Here is a 22,711-nt window from a genome sequence, read left to right as displayed (position 1 = left end):
GTGCCAGTTCTGCATGCACTTCTAACAGAGGCTGTATCGATTGAATCCAGAGCCTGGTGGCTCATGTAAAGGGGATATAAATCTATCACACATGGTACACATCTGAACTTTGTGTTAGTCATCATGTTTACAATAAATTGTTACATTACATGTTATATTAGCTTGCTACATCTTGTTGCAAGGCAAAAACCTCACAATTCAAGACGTGAGCCAGTCATTAGTGCGTAAGAAGTTTATAAAGTCATTTTAACTATGATTAGGTTTATTCCATCATTGTCTATTACGAGAAGACTTCAACCTTCCTCTGATGTCATCAGTATTAACCAACTTTGGCAATATGATACTGGACTAATGACCTGTGCTATAGCAAGAAAATACCTTTTAAAATACATTTGCACACCTTTCTCCTAGTTACTCACTGGAAACAGAGTTCAGCACAAGAGCGTGTTTCCAACATGCAGAAAACAAACTGACTGCTCAGGAGGTGGACTAATATCGGCACTAATTTCTGAGGGCTCAAGTGTTGCCGGGACCACTCTCATGGTTTCTCTGATGCTCTTACTAGAAGAAACAGTGAGGCCCTGTTACAGACCAACTGATGATGAAATCAGGTTATCTACTGGGGTGAAAGAAATAGGTCTTATTTTACAATTACTTTTGGTTTGGCTCGGCAGTTTTAAGGCTTGAACTGAACTGGCTAAAACTCAACCCAGCTACTGACTTTAATAGGGGAAACCCTTCATTTGTAATGTGGGTTTCTGCACTTTCAGCAGCGTTGTTCTTTGATGATAAAGCTATATTATTTTTAGTCATAGTCCAATCACTGTAGAGAACAACTTTTGGCTTCACCTTTCATTTTCACATAAACCCAAGACTACTTCGAACAGGAAAACCAGCAACTACCTGCAAGGCACTGAGCTACTTCTAGAGCTCAGCCAGCTTCCAAGAGCAACATCTTCCTTCCTGATGCTCTTGAAAATACTTTTGAATGGTCAACACTCTCCACTTCAAAGTAAAATGTCATAACTGTGAAGGATTTGCTTTCCATCTTTAGGTGTAATCCTCTGAAGTGTCCAATACAGTCAGGAGAGAGAGGAGCTGCATGGGGTCAGTATGCTGTGAGGTTACACTCTATTTAGAGGCTGAACTCAGGGTATTTTAACACATTGATTCATTTTGGGTGTGTTCCCCCTCCCCGCTTTTTTTTAGTTTTCAACTATCCCTATTTCATCACATCTCATTTCTTCTTGGGATTAATACTGGCATCTTCCTGACTTCATTACCTTTTTATTATTATTCTGTGCTAAAATAAATCAGCATTATAATGCTATTGTACTAAAAGTTATATCTACAGGTGTGTGCTGCAGTCCTCTGTTTTGAATAGCTTTTCCTAAAAGGCTGCTGATCAACAAAGCAACCAGAGGGGATGGACACAGCATATCTGCTTCAGCTTCCCTCCTGTCCCCTTCAGCTGAGAGAGAGCTGCCAGGAGACAGAGGTGGAGCCGTGCAGAGGACAGGTATGCAGTGGCTAAAGTAACAAGGTATGGACCAGCTTATGGGCATCTGTTTTAGAAAGCAACATCAAATCAATTTGCTTAACAAAATACACAGACTACTGACAATTTGCTTATATGTGGTTGTCACTGTTTTAGCTGGGATAGACTTATTTTTCTTCCCAGTAGCTGGTATAGTGCTGTGTTTTGGATTTAGTATGAGAATGATGTTGATAACACACTGATGGCTTAGTTGTTGCTAAGCAGTGCTTACACTAGTCAAGGACTTTTCCAGCCTCCCATGCTCTGCCAGGTGCACAAGAAGCCAGGAGGGGAGGGGGCACAGCCAAGAGAGCTGATCCAAACTGACCAAAGGGATATTCTGTACAATATTACGTCATGCCCAATATATTGACTGGGAGGAGTTGGCTGGATGGGGGCAGTGATTGCAGCTTGGGGACTGGTGGCAGCAGTTGGGCAGGTGGTGAGCGGTTGCATCACTTATTGTTTGCATTTTTAACCCCTCCCAAGGTTCTTATCTCAACCCATGAGTTTTCTTACTTTTGCCCTTCTGATTCTCTCCCGCATCCCACTGGGGTGGGGGGAGTGAGCAAGTGGCTGCGTGGTGCTTAGCTGCTGACTGGAGCTAAACCATGATGGTTGTCTATGCATTAAAGCCAGCACAATCTGCTTAAAAAGTAATTTGTGAGGAGTAGGACTGTCTCCTGCCACTTGTCTGAAGCTCAGTTGGGTCTGCAGCAGTATGCTGATTTTTAAAAAAAACAGTGATAAAGGTAACAGTGATGGTTTAAGACAGCTACATTTCTAATGAAAAGAATACAAGTAATGACCCTGCTTTGACTTCAGGTGGTCATAATACAAGTTAATTCAAAGAATTAGTTAAAATGGCATGAAACCCATTGTGGCAAAGGAGCAGCTACTGAGTTTATTGCCTTTGCAGACTGTGGTATATGTTCTCCAAAGTTCAGTGGTGAGTGCTGAGGGGAAGACAAAGCCAAGCATGCCCCTGCCTCAGTCATGGGTCTTCGGCAAGTCAGCAGCCCTTGCATGCTGGCAGCACCCGTGTGCATGGGTGGAGCCCAGCCTTTGTTGACAGGGGACATCTGAGTGCAACTTAGACTAACAGCACCAGATTTTGGGCCCTGAAGGTGGTGACCTGGGACTTAGAGGATGTAACTTCTAATTCTGTCACTACCATAGGGCAAGTGGGTTTAGATGACCTATTCCTAACTTCCTGTTGCTGGTACACACAGACACGCCAACGCCGACTTGCTTTGTGAAAGGTTTTGTCTTCTTCTAATAAAACATGTCACTCTGAAACACTCTACACATATGTATAAGGTTAGAAATAAAGTTGTGGGTCTGAAGTACAGTGCTTCTGGGTACTCAGATACTACACTGAAGAGAATGAGCTAGGTGGAGGCAAGGAGAGAGAAGAGAGATGAGAAACTGTCATTCTTGCAAGAAAAACTGAAGAGATTTACAAAGAAAAAAATTAATTCAGCTTAACAAGATTTTGCCTGCTAAGTCCTCAGGCAGCCTGAAGGACGAAACTTTACCCTTCTTAAGCTTCATCTCAGCAGAAGAAAGCTTCTGAATTTCCTGAAAGCAAATATTTGATTCTGAACCTAATGATAACAGTTAGATGACATTTTAAGGTCTTGGCCTTATATTTTTACTGTCCTACTACAGAAAAATCAAAGAAAAACTAGGGAAATGCAATATTTGTAGCTTGACAAGAACACACACACACGGCATTTTTGTCCCATTCGAATACACCAGAGCCCTTTATAAAGTCAAAAAATAAGTAATCTGTCCTTTGCCTTGGCTCATGCAAGATGTATAAGTATATTTAAATTTTACAACTTCTACTGTGCCGGTCAGAGATTAATACCAATTTCTTTCATTATATTTGATGCAAAATCCCTAAGGAGTACCTGAAAAAATGAGTGTGTGATAAAGAGAATAAAATGAATTGCAAATATACAGAATTGTCAAGAGCTCAGTGATGCCTCACAGAAATCTCTGAAAACCAGTCTATTTAGAGACCATCCAGAAGTATCAAACAGGATTCCCACCAGGAACAGGCACAGCACAAGCTGCAGACTACAAAGGTATTAGGAAGGAAAGGACCAGTCATGCAGTGAGGTCCGCAAAGAGACTTTTGGTAAAAACTGGGTTTGACAAGCTCTCATAATGATCCTAAGAATACTTAATGCTTTCATTCCTCCAGCACATTCCTCCCTAGAAGGCAGTGAATTAATGGTGAAGTCTCCCAGGCTTTTTTGCAGATAAGCAATTGCAGTTAAAGAGAGGCGATTACAGAAAAGTCCGATCTCCTGTATCTTTGGAAGGTGTGGGATTTCTTCCATAACCAAAGCAACTGGCCAACCTCAGCACCAGAAGTGTGAAGAAGTCTATGAACTCTGAGTAGAGGACAGAAACTACTTGAGTACTACCAAGTTCAAGTCTTCGGAGCAGCATGGCCAGGGACCTGTTTTTGGACAACAAGTGCTGGTGGCCACATCGGGCTGCTCCCCCGGCTCCAGACACCATGGGCAGAGCCTCAGTGATGTGGAACAGTGTGGGGAGTTTGCAGATGCTGCCGGGGTAAGAGCCTTGTGCTGCTCCACAGCCTGGAGGCAGAAGTGAGAAGGAACCTCACCCTCCAGAGACCTGCAGCACATTTCTGAAACACTTTTTCTGTTTTGTGTTTTTTTATTTTTATTTTTATTTCTTTATTTTTTGTGCACAGAGAACCAGATTTAATTTATCATCCCACAGTGATACCATATGAGGACGATACAGTAGGAATTTAAGCTCCCTTATTTCAGGCCTTTTGCTCTAACCACAAAAACATCCATCTATGCTATGTAAGAATTAGCCAGACCATGAGAACTGCATGATACAATCTATAAGAATTATTTTTAATATGTAGCATTTTTGAAAACAGATTATGCAAGAATACTTTTAAAAGGAATTATAATGCAATTTGGGTGTAGGCTCTGCAGAAAGACAAATACAATTAATTCTTATGTTTTCCTAACTGCCTCCTTTTTCACTGCTGTCAGGAAGCCTGCATGAAAACATATGATTTTACACCAATGACGTCTGCATCTTGCTCTTTACCGGATATGACAATCTGTATGCAACTGGGAAATCTGGAGGGAATTACATCAGTAGTTTATGTCAAATTTATATTTTACATTTCTATTAGGAAGGATTAATTTAGCACCTAAATCAATGTGACTGTTTAGTAGCATAAAACCTATCAGAAAAAAAATTACAAGTAAGGTCTTATCTCTGGTTCAAGGAACAGATGTAGGAAAACAGACTGAAAATAGAAGCTCTCCCTATAGAATATATTTAAACAGATATCAATGGCTGAATGCTGAAACTACAGAATTACATGCTCTTTGTTAATTCAAACTTTTGGAGCACGGTGGTAAATAAAAGCAGTGCATCTCTCATCAGTTGATATATTTAAATTAAGGTAAAGTATCTGAGTGAAAGATTTACTTTGCTTCAAGAACTCACTGTTGGCTCAGTACTAAGTACTGTCATGGCATGGAAGAGTAACGCTCACCAGTGCAGAAACCAGGAGGTCAATAAAGGACTCAGAAACAGACTTCTGTTCTCATTTGGGCATCTATAGAATAATTAACTAGAATAAAAGAAACAACAAATAGGAATCCTACTTCAAAAATAGATCTTCTTTAAGATGTTTATTATGATGTCCAGGAAACCATTATTCTGCAGCTTACAAGTGAGGAGTTCCAGTAACAGACCAGTCAGCTTTTGTTTTAAAAGGGCGAGTTCAATCATTGCATATTCATACATTAACTTGTATTTCTTTCTAACTTGATAATAAATGACAATGTATTTTAGGTAGTCATTTCCATTGGACATTTGCTGACTTTTATCTGACTAGAATGAAAGAAAAGTGCAATGTCAACTTTAACCTTCTTATCCAAACATGAAACCATGTAAAGCAAATCTGAATGTACAGTGAGTTAATCTTCAGCTTTTCCAGACTAACTTTCTACTGCAGTTCTATTTAAATCTGCTCAAAGAAGCAACTAAGGTACAGGAACAGGTCCACTCCAATACCCAGATAAAATGAGTTGCTCTTGGCCAGCATGCCTGTAATCTGCTATTACGCCACACATCCCTGCCCTCAATCTCCTAGAACAGTTTTGCAAAGTGAGGCCACCTGCAGAACACACTACAACAGTAAGGTCAGAGCGCACACCACATGTCTGGTACAAACCTTCACCCTGGCTATATCCTAAGGGGCCAGGGGAGAGTTTTGCAATGCAACACATGGTGTACTTCATCCTTCCAGCACCATTCTGCTGAATACTACTGAAAACTACCACCAAGCATGCCTTACTCACTGCTGGCTTCCAAACCTGTCTCACAACAGGTTTTATCTTATCCCTACAGGGTACTACCTGTATTAGCCAAGTACTTTGCTAATTTTACTGTTCTTAAGTACTATTAATAAATCTTATCATGGAGACCGTGATGAAGAATTACAGATAATGTGGCTTGCCAATGAATTCCCACATCCCATCATGGGAGTACCTGAAATAGCCAGCAAAACATCTCAGTTACAACACAGAACCAGGTCAGTTGTAGATTTCCTGCAGCTGTAGCTGGCACAGTTCCCACCAGGCAGTATTTTAAGGCCTCCTCCTCTTTTGGCAGACTCTTCTAAGGAAAAACAAGAGCCAAAGCACTGCTCATCTCTTCCAAGAACTGGACCCTTTTGGAGGATAGCAGCGCCTGATACTGCCTGTGGAAATTAATCTAATAGTCTTTCAATAGAGCTTCTCAAAGGCAAACAGTCCACTTTTGCTGAGATTGAGATTTAAATGAGGCGTCTAAACAAGACAGCAAGGAGTACACAATAGAGAAGGCAAACTGTTTTACCAATGGTGAGGCTAAGATCTGCATGTTTCAGGTTCTCCTAGTAACCTTATTTTTATTGCAAAATGAAAAATTACAGAGGTTGCAGAAGAGAGTTCCCCAAATTGTTAAAGTTCAGGTAAAATGCATCACACTGAATCTGCTATTCATTTCATCAAAATGCAAGTTAGGGGACAATGCAATTAAAAGTACAGATAAACTCTTGGGAGGCAGTACCAGGTATAAAAGGCCTTTAATTTCCCTGAAGGAAGCCTCTGAAACATCTAGAAGGTATTAGCGACACAGCTTAGAAATGATGGCCAATGACTGAATAATGGAAAAGATTGACCATTGTCCAAGATACTAAAGGAGGTGGGAGAATTTCCATTATTTGGTATTTTCCTGTCAAAACTCAGTGCCAAGCTGGAAGTCATGTCTTAGCCGAACAGAGAGCTTACACCTTAGCTAGAAGTCAAATAGGATACACAGGGAGGTCAAACCAGATTCACTCACACCTTCTGCCTTTAAATCCCATGACTGTGTGGAGAGAAGCAGTCTCCCTCCCCCTTCCTCAGCCCTTAAGGAAAACAAGTCTTTTAATCTATTTAAAGGCCCTTTTTGACATTCTTTAGCTGCAGTTTTTCTCAATCAACCTAATCTTTTCCCATCAAGCTCCATGCTAATCCCATTTTGCTCCACTCCTTAAACTAATAAAAGATTAGAGTGACATTTCAGAAAGGGCATCGTATTAAGTAGCTTCTTTCCCAGCTCAACAGATCACACAGTACAAAATGTAGTGAAGAGGCCATTAATCTTATGGTAATGAGGTGTCAGTCTGAATGGAGACCTCCTCCTTGATCAATATGAAGGGCGCAGGAATAATGAGGACACTGCTGCTTGCCATCACTGGCAACTTTGCCAGAAGGCAGCGGATCCATAAAGTGCTGTTGTGATGGTGGCAACAGTTCTTGTCACCACACCGCTCTGCCCTTGACAACTGAGAGCAAGCATCGACGCTGATCTGCCACCCCCTGTGCTGGCCACACATAATGAGCTTTTCCCCATGTTCTAATTAGTGGCATAAAACTGTTTAACAACTTCAGCTTTGCCTAACATGAAATCAATTAGGATTAGCAGCCACACACAGAGAAATTTTTCACACCTATCCAGCTGGTGAAAATGACTAATAAACTATTTTCTTCATTCCTACAGTGGACAAGTCATTGCTTGTCCTGCTGACATCCCTGCATTGGATAATTCCAATTTGCTTTTATAGAGAAAGAATTTTCTCATTTTCTTACACAAGTCACCATTCCCTTAAAGAAAGCTCTGCACAGCTACCATACTCCTGAAAGGCTCAAGTTTTATCAAGTGCTGAGAAAACTTTCCAGAAGAAGTACAAGGGCTGTCCTGGCTAGTGATACTTGGTGGCATCCTTTCACTTGCTCTAATACGATGCTCTTCCTTAAAGAATTAAGTGGGCTGGGAAATCCAGCTCTTCTGCATACACAATGCCATGAAACTGCACCGAACTTGAAAGGGATCCATGTGGTCACAACTGCATGTTTACACAGAACAAAATGGAGCAACAAGGCTTAAAAATCATCAGAAGGATGTTAATCCAGGGAGAGGGCTGCTAAAGTAACAGTGGAAGGTATGAGCAGCACATCTCTCATCCCTATGGAAACGCCTCTGTGCATGGATTTCACTTTTACGTTTGTTTTTCTTTTTTGTGACTAATGAATAAAAACTCTGGGTTTGGTATCCCCAAAATTCAAGTGTCTGAAGGTCAAATTGCCCTACAATTTACTGTTGTAATTTGTGCTTTTGCACAGTTGGTGTAGTTGCTACTCATATACTCATATAGGTAAGAGTTCTTCCAAAAATATTCATCCTGTAGAGGAATTCAGCCCTTCTCCTCCTATTTGACACAGTCGAATCTTACAGTTGCACAGTCACTGTTCTGTCTTGGTACAGTAAATTGATGCTAAATAGCAACATCTGAGAAACTGATTATTTAGAACTATTTCAAGGACAACATTCACCAGAAACTAAACCTTTACAGTAGATGAGAAAACAGCATTTTTCTGCAATCACAGCAGGACACAGTATCACTCGTATTGACAATAAATGCCAATTTTTAACCATGCAGCCTCTAGCTAAATCTTTACTTTGATTTTATCTAATTACATACATAAAAGAGATACAGTGAAGTAAAATAAAAGGTTTTTCTCCCATGCACATTTCTTAGAAAAATCCTACCTCTCCATCTTTTTTGGAAATCAACTGTCTTGGTAAAGCTTAGCTATTTACCTGTATACTGTGGTAGGTGGAGAATTCAGTGTGTCGTAGATGAGCCTCACATGTCCTTGGTACAACTCCAGAGCCAGAGGATCATTGTCTCCTTTGTATAATAAGATGCCATTGTCCTTGTCTGTTGCTACCTGTGAAACATTAATAACCAGGTAGAGGTTGCTTGAGAATGATTAAAAAAGAAATAAACCTATATTAAAAATCAAAACAAAATCATATATGCAATTCAAATATACTTTAATGAGCATATATATGAGCAACAACCATGAGACACAAAAAGGTCTTGGTGACGTTGAGTGAGCTCATATACAAACAGGTCAGCCTCCCACTAGGGGATGGCTCCCTTGCACCAAATGAGAACTAGTTTTCAGAAGGTGAAAGCTGCAATTTATTTGATCCCTGTCAATAAACTATGGCTGTATTTTTGGCAACACATGAATCTATTTCTCAGCTACTACCCTGGCTTGAAGTGGAGTTTTAGAAAATCAACTCTGGCAGTAGGAGTGTGTCACAATTACAAGCAAACAAATTTCAGCAGGCACTGATCTGTTCACAGACTTTTTAAGAACAAAAAGAAGGAAAGAAGGACCTGTCCTATATGCTAGGACATCTAGCATAACCATGAGTTGTTCACTCAATCTGAGTTACTAGCAAGTCATGCTGAGTTCAAATGGGACATTTAAAGAGTCGGGAGGAACAGAGCAGCCCTCATCCCTCTAGCTTTGATGTACATCAAGGGGAAAAAAATCTTGACTACTGAATCAAAAAACAAGGACTCCACCTTCCCAATCTCCAGGTCTCAAATATTGCTATAGTACAACAGAAAAAAAAAAAAGAGGAGACAAAATGGGATTTTTGGATACAACCTGCCTGTTATTTTCACAGTAGATATTTCTTGAGATATCTTGCTTATTTTTTGTAATGGCTGTTAAGTGGCAAAACTAAACAGTACATTTAAAAATCTGCTTGCATTTATATATATATTTAAATACTATTATTTTGCCCTTAAAAGATTTTTTTTCTTGAATACTTTTTAACAAGATTTCCTCTATCTGTTCTTAATAATCAATGTTGTATTCTAATTTTAATTCACTAGTGATTAATTACTGGATACAAGAATAATATTCAGCCTGGGAAACAAGAAGTGAGAAAGTCAGCTGCATGTGCTTTCTGTAGCAATCAGTTTTATTCTGCAAGCTATGGCTGATGTAACGTGTTTTGTGCACTTAAGAAGACAATGTCCATTTTCAGCTTTAAAGTAGACGTATAGTATTTGGAGCCTTTGGGAGCCCTATTTTAGAGCGCCTATATTTTAGAATCTATTTTGTGATATTAAATAAAAGGGAATTTTGAAGAAAAAATGGAGTTTCAAATATAGATGAATCAGCTTCATTTTCATATGAACTGTACACTAAAGGTATTAAAGCAAAGATAAATATTAATCATGGAAATCTTATTAGAATAAATTTGAAGGATCCACCCTTTAAAAATCTATTCCTAATGTGACAATTCAGTCCTTTTTTCCCATGCCTGACATTGGTATTTTAATTAAAACCAAACTCCATCAAGAAAGTCTAGAATATGATTTCCAACTGTGGAATACGATCTCTTAAAATTGAGAACATAAATGCAGTAGAATAAACATACAGGAATGATTTTTCTTCTCACATTTTTTTTAAATGTTATCCTTCATTTGCAGGATGAATCTAGCACAGAAATAGTCCAGGTTAACAATCAGTGGCCTAAGAAAGAGATGTGTTGTGTCATATCTGTGCTCCACACTTCTCTTCATTAGAAAATGTATAAAGCTAGAAATTATTCCATTTACTTTGGGATATTGAGGAAAAAAAAAAAGATCAGTTTAATGCCTATTAGATTGTGAATGCAAATAACTTCCAAATAATTTAATTATCATATTGGATTAAGTATCCAAAATATCTTTGATCCAGCACCACAAAGATGACAGTGGTGTTATGGCACCTTTCATATCTATTTTCCATTGCCTTCTGAGCACACCAAATTTAGGTGTAACAACAGGACTGTAACAAAATCCCAGGCTTTTTATCTACTGAATGTGCACAGTAAAAGAGTAAGCAAAATATTGTCTGGAAAGCCCATTTAGAGCAGCCTCTTTTAATACATCTCCTAACATTAAGCACTAATTTCTACAGGATGAAACACAATGCTGTAAATCAGTAAGAACACAGGAGTTTGCTGAATCATGTCTAGTTACACTGCCAGTCTGGGAATAAGAGAGTGGTAAGATTCTGGAGCAGGACATGTATCCTCAAAGGTACAGTGGTGCCTTAGTTGCTCCTCAATGCCTTAATAATTTTACGGCAGACAACTGGCTCACAAGCTGTCTCTAACTTTGTGAGCATCTTGGCCAATAGACCCTGTTCCTTCAGAATAAAATAATATATACATGTCTGTGTATTATTGCTTAGAAGAGCACTGGGCAGGCAACTGATGCTGTGCGTGACATACCTGGAGGGAGATGTTTGCCTGAGGGCGAATCTTGGCTGATGGCAGCTCCACATAGGAATCCTTTCCAACAAAGTTGACTGTGATGAGCTTCTCACACTTCTGCCCAGCAAAGCCAGCAAGGCAGCGGCAGACAGGCTCATGGTGCGCAACAATGCATTGAGCCCCATTCTGGCACTCGTAGTTATCACATGGGCTTGTCTGGAGCAGAACCATCGGTGGAGGAGTTTCACAGAAAAGTCCACTGTAGAAGGTAAAGGAAAGAAGCAGCAGCCTCAGTTATCACCATTTTTAAAGATGCTGATGTTATCCTACTACTGTGGTACAGTGACTGAGATTCAGCTACCATGCACCCACTTTACTGTGTGAAAGCTATACAGCATAGTGCTGTACAGAAATTCCCACGCTTGGTCTGAAGGAGTCAGTTCAAACACTAAAAGCAATTTGTACTGCACTTTGCACTGATTATTTAGCTCTGCAAGGTACAGCAGTCTGTCTAAAATAGCTTTCATCCCACACTGTGCTGTGCAGACGTTCCCAGCAAAAACTGGGAGCCATTTAAACCCAAACCTGAAATTTCCTCACTTGCTCTCCCTGCCATCCAGAAACATGCACCACTCCTCAGCCAAAAATCCCCATGGCTTTGTGACTTGAGTCTACCTCTGCTGGCAGTAAGCAAGGGGAAAATCCTCTAATTTTAGCATTGTTTACAGCCTCCTCACTTGCTTTACTGTATATCAGCATGTGTATCAGCAATAGGTGGGCAACTGCTAAAAAGTCTCAGAAGCACTGATACCACACTATTTGGTGGGCAGCTGCCCTGAATTGGTTGTTTCTAACAGCATCAGAATCATCAACTTTATTTTAGCTGAGTTTGTGGTTGGCAATGTCCTGGATCAGAAAAATGCAAAGGAAAGGAAGATCTCCCAGAGTCAACTGAAAACCAAATGCCAGACCTAAGTACCTGTGAACTCGAATCATATTCGGATCTGGGGGAAAGCTCTGTCGTTCTGTTTTAACTATATGAGAAGCTGAGCAAAACCCACATGTAGGAACCTCTGAGGCTTGGGCCACACCTCCCAGGCATACATCTCCCAGGAGCGGTGATGGCTCAGTCCCTAGGCTGCCTTCCTGGATTCAACATGGCTGCACACTTCACAGGTTATTTGCTGGAATAACTCAGCTACACTGAAATATCAACACCAGCATAGAAAGAGCAGGGAAAAGGGAGAAGGTGCAAAAAGCTGCAGTCATCTTTCACAGTGATGTCATGCGTCAGACTGAACTGCAAAAAGTAAATTTAAAACCTCTGCCAGTACACCCACTGGGCCTGTGCAATCAACAGGTACTGCAAAGGGACCGGGCCAGGCTCTCTGGCTGGCTGGCTGGCCATGGTATGCCCCTGCACCTATACCCCAAATTTCTCATTATAACCACTGTCCAAACCCAACAAACCCTTTTGGTACTGATGAGAGAACATAAAGTCTTTGCACCAAGTTCTGTGACTGCTTGAAAATGTGTAGCCAGTAAAATAATGAAAAATTGGTAGCTGGTGAGCAGGGAGTGTGCGTCAGGCTGTGCAGCAGGGAAAACTGTGGGGATAGCTGCAGCAAGGGCTGTGGGCTCATGCTCCTGCACCATCTCTCTGTGTTACACAGCGTTCATCAGCACAGGGGCAGAGGGCTTGCCAGGACAGGATTGTGGCAGACCCATTCATGCAGCGAATAACCCACCAGCCCAGTCCTGGAAAAGTGAAAACTCACTTGTTCCACTAGCAATTTCCTGCCATTCAGGGAGCACTTTGTGGAATAAGAGCACTCCCATAAAAACAAAGCGAAAAAATGCCAAAACCCTCACTCCTCTCCAGTAAAGCAGGTGAGACTTGGAAGCTCAGCGAATTTCTAGGCAATGTTCCTAGATACAATTAGAATAGAAACCCAAGCCATTACCCTACAGTAAATAGAACTGATACAAGATGTGCAAGAACAGCAAATAAAACAGCCACAACATACTCAAGACCAGTCTTGCTTACCCACAGAGACAAGAACCTGCTGCCTCTGTATCAGAAGGAAATAGAGATGACTGCTCTCCTTTTTACATTTTCTCGTGAAATTTTGCACAGGGTATCACGGCTCTATCTTTAGCGCTGTGTGGAATGAGAGCCCAAGCCTCTCCCTGCCCCTGTTCTCCCAGTGCACACCAACTCTCTGGTCTGCCTCTGGGAAACACAAAAGAGAGAGAAATCCTGAACTGCAAAAGCAATGGAGTTGCTCTGCTCTTCTATTACTTCTGAGAGAAGAGGAGACACAGGGTTTTATATTACTATTTTTACAAAAGGCAAACTTGAAGAATGCCTTGAAAGATGCAAACATTTGGGATTTGCACCTAGGAGAAGGCCAGAGAAGCTCTCCTTGCCCCACACAACATAGAATACCCTAACCAGCTTCCTAATTTGGCCCAAATCTGTTTGTTGGCCTTGTATGTGGTGATGTGGGTATAGCAAAAAAAAAGTCTGTTACACAGGAATAAGCCTGAGGAAGGTGAAAAACACTGCTGGGGATTTCCAAGGCCTAAAGCACAGTGTTGCGCCGGCCCCTCGCTGCTGCCCCATCCATGCGCACGCCCTGCAGGGACAGTCCCGCTCCAGCCTTGGTGTCACTCAGGGTTGGCTGTGCTTGTGTACACAAATGTTGTATGTTTCCTTCTCAGCCAGGACCACCTCTTGCTACTTTTCAGAATAAGTTGCATTTCAACACTTTTCTCATTACATTGCCCTAAACTTCCTTTATGCACCACAAGGATGGAGTGATGTTTCACAACCAGCCTCCCCATGCCCATCCCATCGCTACCTCGCTTCTCTAAGGGGCAGGGATCTATGGTTAACAGGGACCCCTTATCTCCCCTCACTGCCTGGGTGACACTTAGTGTTGTAAGTGGGCACAGTCATAGGCTGCTAATACTATCAGCAAAGGGTTTGGGGGGGAGCAAACCACTCCCCATCAGCCAAGTGGTTAATATCCTCTATCAGAATAGTATACTCTTGCATAGGGACAAGCCAATCTATCCTTTAGGCACATGTATCTCGAAAGTGTAATCTGGAAGGCAATACTGCTGGCAATCAATAAACCCTATTTACTTTGCTCCAAGGAGTATTTGGAGGAGACTTACAGGGTCAGTACAGTGTTCAGCCTGCTGTGGGCAGCAGTGGAAACGGGAGCATGGCAGGCAGTACGGTATGGGGGAATAACTGCATATGGGAAATAATTGTCTTTGCTCAGCCTGATATGTTTCTTAAAGTAAATTTGTTCCTGGGAACATTTCTTTGTGAATACACCTAAACTATGAATTAGTTATAGACTAAGAAACTTTTCCTTCCTGAGTGAGACCCTTTGCCGCAGCCAGCCTGATGTCAAGTGTAGTTGTTTTCCAGAGGTGATTAGCAGAAAGGAACACTGCTAACCCAGCCCACTAGCTTTGTTTTATCCAATGCCAATCATTTTGTTTTGTCTGTTACTGAGAACTAGAAAGCAGAAGGAAAGACAGTGTATATAATTGTAATTTCATGGAAGTTAAAAATAATAATAATAAAAAATCCATGCAACCCGCAACAGCCTCCACTAACAGAAAGCAAATGTTGCAAGAAGCCAGCATGTCTGTGCTTGGTGGCGCTCTGAAAGACTCCCTGAGCTCCCAGTACAGCTCCTGCACAACCCTCCCTTGCTGTGAAACCCCTTCGGTGGGTGGCTTTACAAGTGCAGCTGCCCTGCTGCTGGCATCTAGAAGATATATTAGCAACAATCTCTGTCAAGGCCTTTTCTTCTTTATTTTAAAATATTGAAAAATATATATTTTTAGAAATAATTAATACTATTTACTTCCCCAGCAGTGGAATGTGGAGCACAGCCTGACTTGCATAGCTTGGCAGTCCATTATGCCTGGTACGATCTCATTTATTTAAATAATCACTGCTGAGTTTCTTGCAGCAAACTATCCCAGTGGGGAACTCTGAAGCATCTACACAATGGAGGAACAGTGCTTTCTATCAAGCTCAGCAGCCTTAATGCGTGCTTCCCCACTCCAGCAACATTTATCAGGACAGCACTACTGCGAGGCTGATTGCTAGAGGGAAGGTTTGGTAAGTTAGGTTTTATCCAATGGGGTTCACAAATTCCTAAAAATGCTTTCATCTGCAGGGGTAAACGAATGTTATTTTGGGAAGAAAACACCGAAAACTTTTCAGGAAGAAAGCATTATGTAATTGCAAAAGATTGCTGAGTGATAAGGAAAGGTGCTGCGTGGAGCACAACTATGCGTGAACAGTGAATAGGAAATGCTAAGATGGGAAAATAGGAGCGTGCATTTTGGTACTATTGCTTTTTGGGGCTGCCATCAGAGGTGCGTCATTGTGCATATGAGGCCCTACATTGTTAAGAATTACTGAAGTGCCATTTGTTCAGCCATGTGAGGATGTTAAGTTTTAACATCCTTATTAGTATGTGGCTCCAATTGGCTTGGACGTACAGCATAGTGACAGCCATAAAATTGTTATAGGTCTGTGCATTTATTACAACAGCATAAGCTCCAGATAACTGGGAGGTCACTCTGCAAACTCAGTGCTGGGAAATGACTCCTGATACTTAGCCAAAAATCTTTATTAATCATCACCTTAGGTCTCCTAGTAACCTTTGTCAGACCACCCCTTGTGTTTCTTCCTTTTCATCAACACGTGCAGTCTTCAAATACTTGCAAATTTATCTCCTCGCCACACAGCCCAGCGCCTGAGGCACGCTTTGTGAACAGTTGAGTCTACAACCCTGAACATCAGAAGCCTGAACTCTGTCAATCAACATCTTTGTAATTGCAATCTTAAGGGCGGGGGGGCGAAAATCAGAACCCCCTTCAGAACAGCAGGCCTTTAAACCACAAAAGGCTGGAGTCATGGAAAGAATAATGAGCAGATCGTATTTTGTTAGCAGAATTTTAATCCTGAAATCAAACAAGATCAGGGACTATTCTGCATGGAGAACACAAGGGGCTTCAGCTTGCTCTCTGCCTTGGCAGAGAGAGCCTGTTAGTGCCCACTGCAATGTTTTGCTCCTAAAAGACCCTTGCTCCCTTGCATCTTGTAGGGGAGATTTAGGGAGGTGGCATGGACTAGTGCAAAAAAAAAAAAAAAAAAAAAAAAAAAGAAAGCAAGCAGGAGACCTCAGGTATAAGGTATAATCCTGGCTCTGCTGTCGATAGGCAGCCCAAGTCTACCTTGGGCTATGAAGTGCTGTCTAAGCTAGTAGTTGAGTGTTGGAGCTTTGTGTAGCAAGATGTTTCCTCTTCCTGGAGGACATGTAGTGGAATGAGACCCCCCTCATTTGAGCAAGCGAGCAGGCTGGGCTGTTCCAGTTTCTGCTCTTGAAGTCCCTGCTGTGAGATCAGCCAACACGGGGCACTGCCCAAATTCCCAGTAGAGCTGCTTGGTACACAGGAAGGGACCCAGGACAGTCTTCCACCTACCCCTGCTGCTCCACTCAACTGTGTCACAACTCAAAACATCTCTGCCAAACACTGTGACACTGCCTTCCTAGGAGAAAAACCCTCACATTCATCACTGCCTAGTACTGACATGCCTTAAAAATCAGAGGACCTGCAGCAGTTGTCTCCCAGTCGCTACATCTGATGACAGGCTCAAGTTACCCTTGACTCCATATATGGCTTTGCAATCCCATTTCTCAACTCTAACAATTAGATAACATTGAGCATTTACAATTCCACTGTGGGACAGTCACTTGTTATCCTTGCCAGTCACCAGTCTGCAAGATCCCTAAGGTCATCAAAGGGATTGAAGCAGAGATTGTAACATGGAGAAAAGGGTATAAATTTGAAATTCAGAGGATGCCTGACATCCTGTGAAACCATGGGCTGACATCGTGTTATATATCAATGCCTATTCAGGGAATTCTGTCTGCTTTGCAATAAAAATGTGTGTTGAGAGGGAAAAAAACCCAAACAAAACCAGCACGGATGAAAGCAAGAACAATGAAAACAGTTGTACGTACAAAGCAGAGAAAATTATTTATAAGTGTTCATGCAATTTCTGCTTTGTCAAGACGGATCTTTTCAGGTACTCCTTTTTGTCTCGTGTGTGTATTTCAAACACAGAAAAGGTTTGGCTGGAAGGAATCCAGTAGTCAGCCTCAGGCAATGATTAGTGAATCCATTTGGAACAGCACACTTATCTTTGACAGACAGAGAGATTTCCAGGAGTCAGATATATTGGCAGCTGTCAGAATCAGAGAATGGAAATTTACAGTCCAAATTGTAGTGAGCCCATCCACCAACAGGCAGAGAGATACTGGCAGAAAATCTTCAGACTCCTGTTTTCTTGCAGCCAGGTTTGAGGGCTCACAATGTAATTTCATTATCCTGTGCTCACTCTCGTGCGTGCAGAGTTTATCTCCATATTTGTGAGTGTATTACCTGGTGTTTTACCAGGAAAGGCTGGGCAGGCAGGCAGGCAAACTAACATGGCACTGCACAAAAGGCAAACTGCTATTTTCAAAGCAGGAATCATCAATCCCCTGTATTCAGTTAACTCATTAAGACCTACATCATCTACAAGATTTGAAGCACTGAGCCATCCATTCACGTAGGAATGATAGATCGATACCATATCTAGAGGCTGCTTAGCTCTGAGGATAAAATCAATTAAAGAAAGTGCGCCAACACTATGTACAGAAGACAGTCTGGGGGAGAAGCTGACTCTCACGTACCTGAAACCCTGAGGACAGACGCAGGTGTAGCCATTGACTGCATCTATGCAGACAGCTCCATGGCGACACTTATGGCCCACACAGTCATCATCATCTATTTCACAGTGTTTTCCACTGTAACCCGGCAAGCACTCACATCTGAAATACAAGATTGCTGTTAATAGCTTGTTTCAACATTCAAACATTCACAACAATAGCACACACAGGCAGCCTAGCACCAATCTGATTTGAGATGGAAAGGTGTTAGCAATTATTCTTGGAAACATCAAGCACAATTCCTGCCATCAGAAATGCTCAAGTCTCTCCTGTCTGTCTGCAGCTGAGGTTCTGCAATCTGCTTAAATTCAAGCCAAGCAAAGCAATACCATACTACTGCTTTTCCTCAGCCTAGTCTGTGGAGAAGGGTGACTATAGTGGTCTCCCAATTATGCTAAATGTGGCAACATCTTCCCTAACCTTACAGACTCAAAGGAATTGCAATATTCCACAAGAGCAGTTGCTCTGATGTCTCAGACTATGATTTTGCCAGTGTCTGCACACTGATGAGTGTCAGAGGTCGGCCCTGTGCAGCTACACAGAGCGCAGTAAGGTTCCTCCTTCCAAATGGAAGTAATCTGTAAGCAAGCCGTAAAACTCAGCACATTTAAAGAAAAAGAGTTTTGAATCCACCACCTGTTTGTCATTCACTAGCAAGGCACAGCAAATGTTGCTGCAACTACAGAAAGTTGTCTTTGAAGCCTGTTCTTTCCTGTGGTGACACTCAGGTGAAGCATGTACCTGCTGCTATGGGGGAACACCATTCATAGGAGCAACACAATGGGATGCACCCATACCTGCAGACATTGGCTTTTTTAGATTTTATTTTATTTTATTCTCAAGTTTGTTGTACGAAGGCTGCATCAGCATTTCTATTATAAGCCTTGCAGAAGTTTATAACCTGACAATAGAAAATGCATCCCAAAGTCTCTGACTTGAAACAGGTCTTTTGGGATTGCTGAACAGCCTTTTTTTGAGTCTATAGCGTAGACAATGTACAGTCATGAACATGCTTTAGTCCATAAAAAATGTTTTACTCCTCCCAGCTGGATGTTACTGCACATCTGGAAAACAAAAGGCATATTACTTAAAACAAAACAAGGGAAGAACTACAGTTAACTTCAGCAATATAAAAAAGAAGCCTGTGCTTTTGCTGGAGCCCCTTGTTTTGACACAGCATGCTTGCCACCAAGAGCTGGAAGTGGAGGCACAACACAAAATCAAGGGAGGCGGCATCAGGCAAGAAACTACTGCTCCACCAACCTATTCTGGCCTCCTCCTCCTCCTCCCCCGTCAGCAGCCTGGTGGGGGTAAATGCAGGAAGAAGCACCTTATGGAAAACTTCTTCAGAGGAACTGCACACATGGGAGCCGATGAGGAAAGCTATTTCCACCTTCCAGGCAGCAGTAATTGTGCTGAATTTGGTTCCGAGTGACTATGTGTTTTGGCTCCTGGCCTCTCCCCAGCTCATCAGTGCAAGGCAGTGAGTTGGGGGAAAGTTGCCAGAGTGCAACGGTGGGTCCTGTGTTTGCTAATGACCGCTGAATGGCTGCCACAGCATCAGGACTTCAGCAACCATCTAGCTGAAGCACTGAGAAGAATGTGACTGGTTAAAAAAGGAGGAAATTAACCTGCAGGATGGATAACGTTATGTAGTTGCATATACTTTCTTTCTCCATCCTCCCTACAGGAGAGGCCCCCATCACGACCCTCTGCAGCCATAGGATGGTTGGTGTTCCAGCTCTGCATGCCTGATTTGCTTTTTTACACCCTGGTGGCTCAGGGAATACTGGGATTAACATAACGGAGATGACAAAACAGGGCAAAAAGTGTTCCTTCCCCAAACCGTAAGAAGCGGGCAACATTTTTTGGCAACATTTTAGTCACACCTGCAAGCAAATGTCAATCAAAAGACTTTGTGGGGGGAATTGGCAGCATTTAATCCTGTTGCTTTTCATTGATCCCTGCAGTCCTAATATAATGTGATGTAATAATGAACGATGTGCAGTTCCTTATTCAGGGCTGCCATGCATCAATTTTATGATGTGTATTGGCTATCTCAGTAATGACAGAACCACCACTTTTCTCTGCAGGGCTGCATTAAATCAGCATTTTAAGCTGTCAGGTAATAATTCCAAGCTTTAGAATAATAAAGTATATTTATAACATGCTCCAACATCAATACAGTGAATGGAAAAATATGCTCTTTTCCTGAAGTTATTTTTTTAGAAGTCATCTCATTGTGTTAAATGGTATTTTAATTTATTTTTGTTTTTGTTTTCTGGCATACAGAAAGCTACTCTTCTTCTATAGTAACAGCATAGTAAAGATGTGAAGTCTGGAAGTGAGGAAAGCCACCTGCAATTCTAGCTTAGACGGCAAAGAGCTCTGTGCAGCCAAGCACACACTGAAATAGTCCAGTTTGCTTCCAGGCTTGGCTTTCCCCTTTAGAAACATGGAATTCCTTTTGGGTCAGTCATCTCTGAACTCTTAGTGTGTCACATCTAGGCCAAAGCTACCAAAAATGCATGCCTGAAGTGTAGCAGGTGAGAAACAGCCACGAGTGCCTCACCCAGCCTCCTCCTAGAAACCCAAAGTCTCCCCCTGCAGGGAACAATGGCACATTAGCTCCATCCCTATCCCACATAGTGCCAGCAAGTGACTGAGTATCAGTAAAAGTATGATGAAGTAAAGGAGGAGGCAAAGAAACTTTCAAATTCAAATCCTGGTAAGAGAGTAATTTATGTGATTAGATCAGTTATCTCATTTCCCAGCAACCATCTGACATGAGTATGAAAACCTGTTTTCTGCTACAGCCTTGTAGTGATGGCATCATTCCCAGTATCAGACAGAGCCTAAAAACACGTCTAGTGGTATTTAAAATGTTGGCCTATCCAACAGGACTTGCATCTGCATGCACTCAATGTCTATTGTATTAAAGCCATGAATCATGGCTTCTATTGCAGGGCCAGAATGGAATTTCCCTCCCCATATCAATAAATAACTTGGCTTCCTATTTATTTTTCCTGTCTTAGTCATAATTTTCTCCCTCTGCAGAGTTGCAGACCAACTAGAGCTGAAGGCAGGACAGACAGACTGGCTGGTGTCCTTGCTGCTATGATATTCCTCACTGGTGTGTCCTACTCACATGCCCAGGGCACAAACCTGACAAGTGGATGGTCAGCTCAGGAACAAGCCATTAATATTCCCTGCCTCTGTAAGTGGAGCAGGGGACTGGTGCATCAGCCTGACTCACTCTGCATGTGGCATTATACTGCACCATTACGTGCTAAATGTATGGCATATCACAGGGCAGGGGATCAAACTGCTCAAGGGATCAGCAACAGCACAGGACCAGAGGTGGTTGTTTTCAGTGAGACCCAGCAGCAACCACACATCACTGCAAAAGCTGCTGAGGTGTATCAGCCCATTTCTGAATGGTTTGGTGTAAGTAAAGTTTGAAAGGAAAAGCAATACTTGGAGACAAATCTATGTTCAAGGTGGGGCAGGGTCCTTCACCTGTCAAGTCTGGCCTGTTAGAAAGCAAAATGGGACAAAAAATGTAAAGAAATTCTGGATTTTTGTGATGAATAGTGGGAAAAATAATACAACAAACAGTAGTAGAAAATACTTACAAGTAATTATTTAGGCTTCCCGCAAGGGTTAACAGCCCCATTGTGAAGAACACTTTTCTAGCAAGCAAGCAAGCAAAAGTGTCTTATTTACTCAAATTATTTGGGTGGCAGGTATGAAAATGCTTCCAGCAAGGGTAAAACCATTCAGGACCACAGCTGTCTCCATCCCTTCATACATCTAGCAACATAAAGTAACGTGAGTTACAAGCCTTTACCTCGTAATATGATGTAGCTACTGGATTAGATGAATGATGAATTAAGTAGGAATGAAAGCTGGGAAGAACACCAGGGACTATTTACGTACCAGTACACGCCTCCTTATCCAGTCCCTGTGCATTATTTCAGGAACTGTCCTAATCATTTAAGTTTCACCTTCCTCAAGTGTTGGAAACATTTCTGTCTGGACGTTTTTCACCCAAAACAAAGGCTTGAGTTGTGCAAGCTGACTGTCTAGCATAGATTCAGCTGCCTTCTAGATAGCCAGCATCTCTAGAATTTTTGTTCGCTTCCTTTGAACTGTCCTGAAATGTTCTGTGTACTATTTTACGCTACTCTGACATGACGGTTGCTTTACAGGACACAATCTGACAGCAACTGCAAGTTACCAGGAAGACCAAAGAGTGCTACCACCTCTCCCCTGTGATGTGCTGGGTGAGGGCGTCCCTCATCAAAATGCCAGCCCTCCTGCCTGGGAGGGAATCAGTGAGTCCCCAGGATTGCACCACAGCTGTGAAAACAGCCCTGGATGCAGCTCACACTGCACTGAACACTCTTGAATTTGTTGTCCTTTCTTACATCTTTGATTCAAAGATCTTTTCTTGACAAGCTTTCCATAGAGCTTGACTTTTCAATTGACTGCCTCTATTTGCTAAATTGCTTTGAAATTCTCTGTTCAGACAAGTGATGAATGCTGCTACTATGCACCTCTCAAAACACCCTAACCCTCAAATCTCCAGATGTTTTACTGACATTTAAAACATGAAGCTTTACTTTGCCCCTGTGAAAGAGTCAGTGTCGTTTCCAATATGCAAATGCAAATGCAAACACAGGAG

General features: G+C 41.9%; 1 protein-coding gene across 4 annotated transcripts in view; it reads right to left on the bottom strand.

The window, feature by feature from the left end:
* Positions 1-22,711, bottom strand: part of SLIT3 (slit guidance ligand 3) — a 547,888-nt gene that overhangs the window by 18,070 nt on the left and 507,107 nt on the right. For all 4 annotated transcript variants that reach the window (XM_064458932.1, XM_064458933.1, XM_064458934.1 and 1 more), the window contains 3 exons: positions 17,989-18,126; positions 11,228-11,468; positions 8,741-8,871 (listed from right to left, as the gene is read on the bottom strand). In XM_064458932.1, coding sequence (XP_064315002.1) covers positions 8,741-8,871; positions 11,228-11,468; positions 17,989-18,126 — 510 coding nt within the window. The remainder of the gene's footprint in view (positions 1-8,740; positions 8,872-11,227; positions 11,469-17,988; positions 18,127-22,711) is intronic.

The sequence above is a fragment of the Phalacrocorax carbo genome, chromosome 8, assembly GCF_963921805.1.
Source record: "Phalacrocorax carbo chromosome 8, bPhaCar2.1, whole genome shotgun sequence".
Taxonomy (NCBI): domain Eukaryota; kingdom Metazoa; phylum Chordata; class Aves; order Suliformes; family Phalacrocoracidae; genus Phalacrocorax; species Phalacrocorax carbo.
Note: the sequence above shows the minus strand (reverse complement) of the source record. Positions and strands in the feature narration are given on the sequence as shown.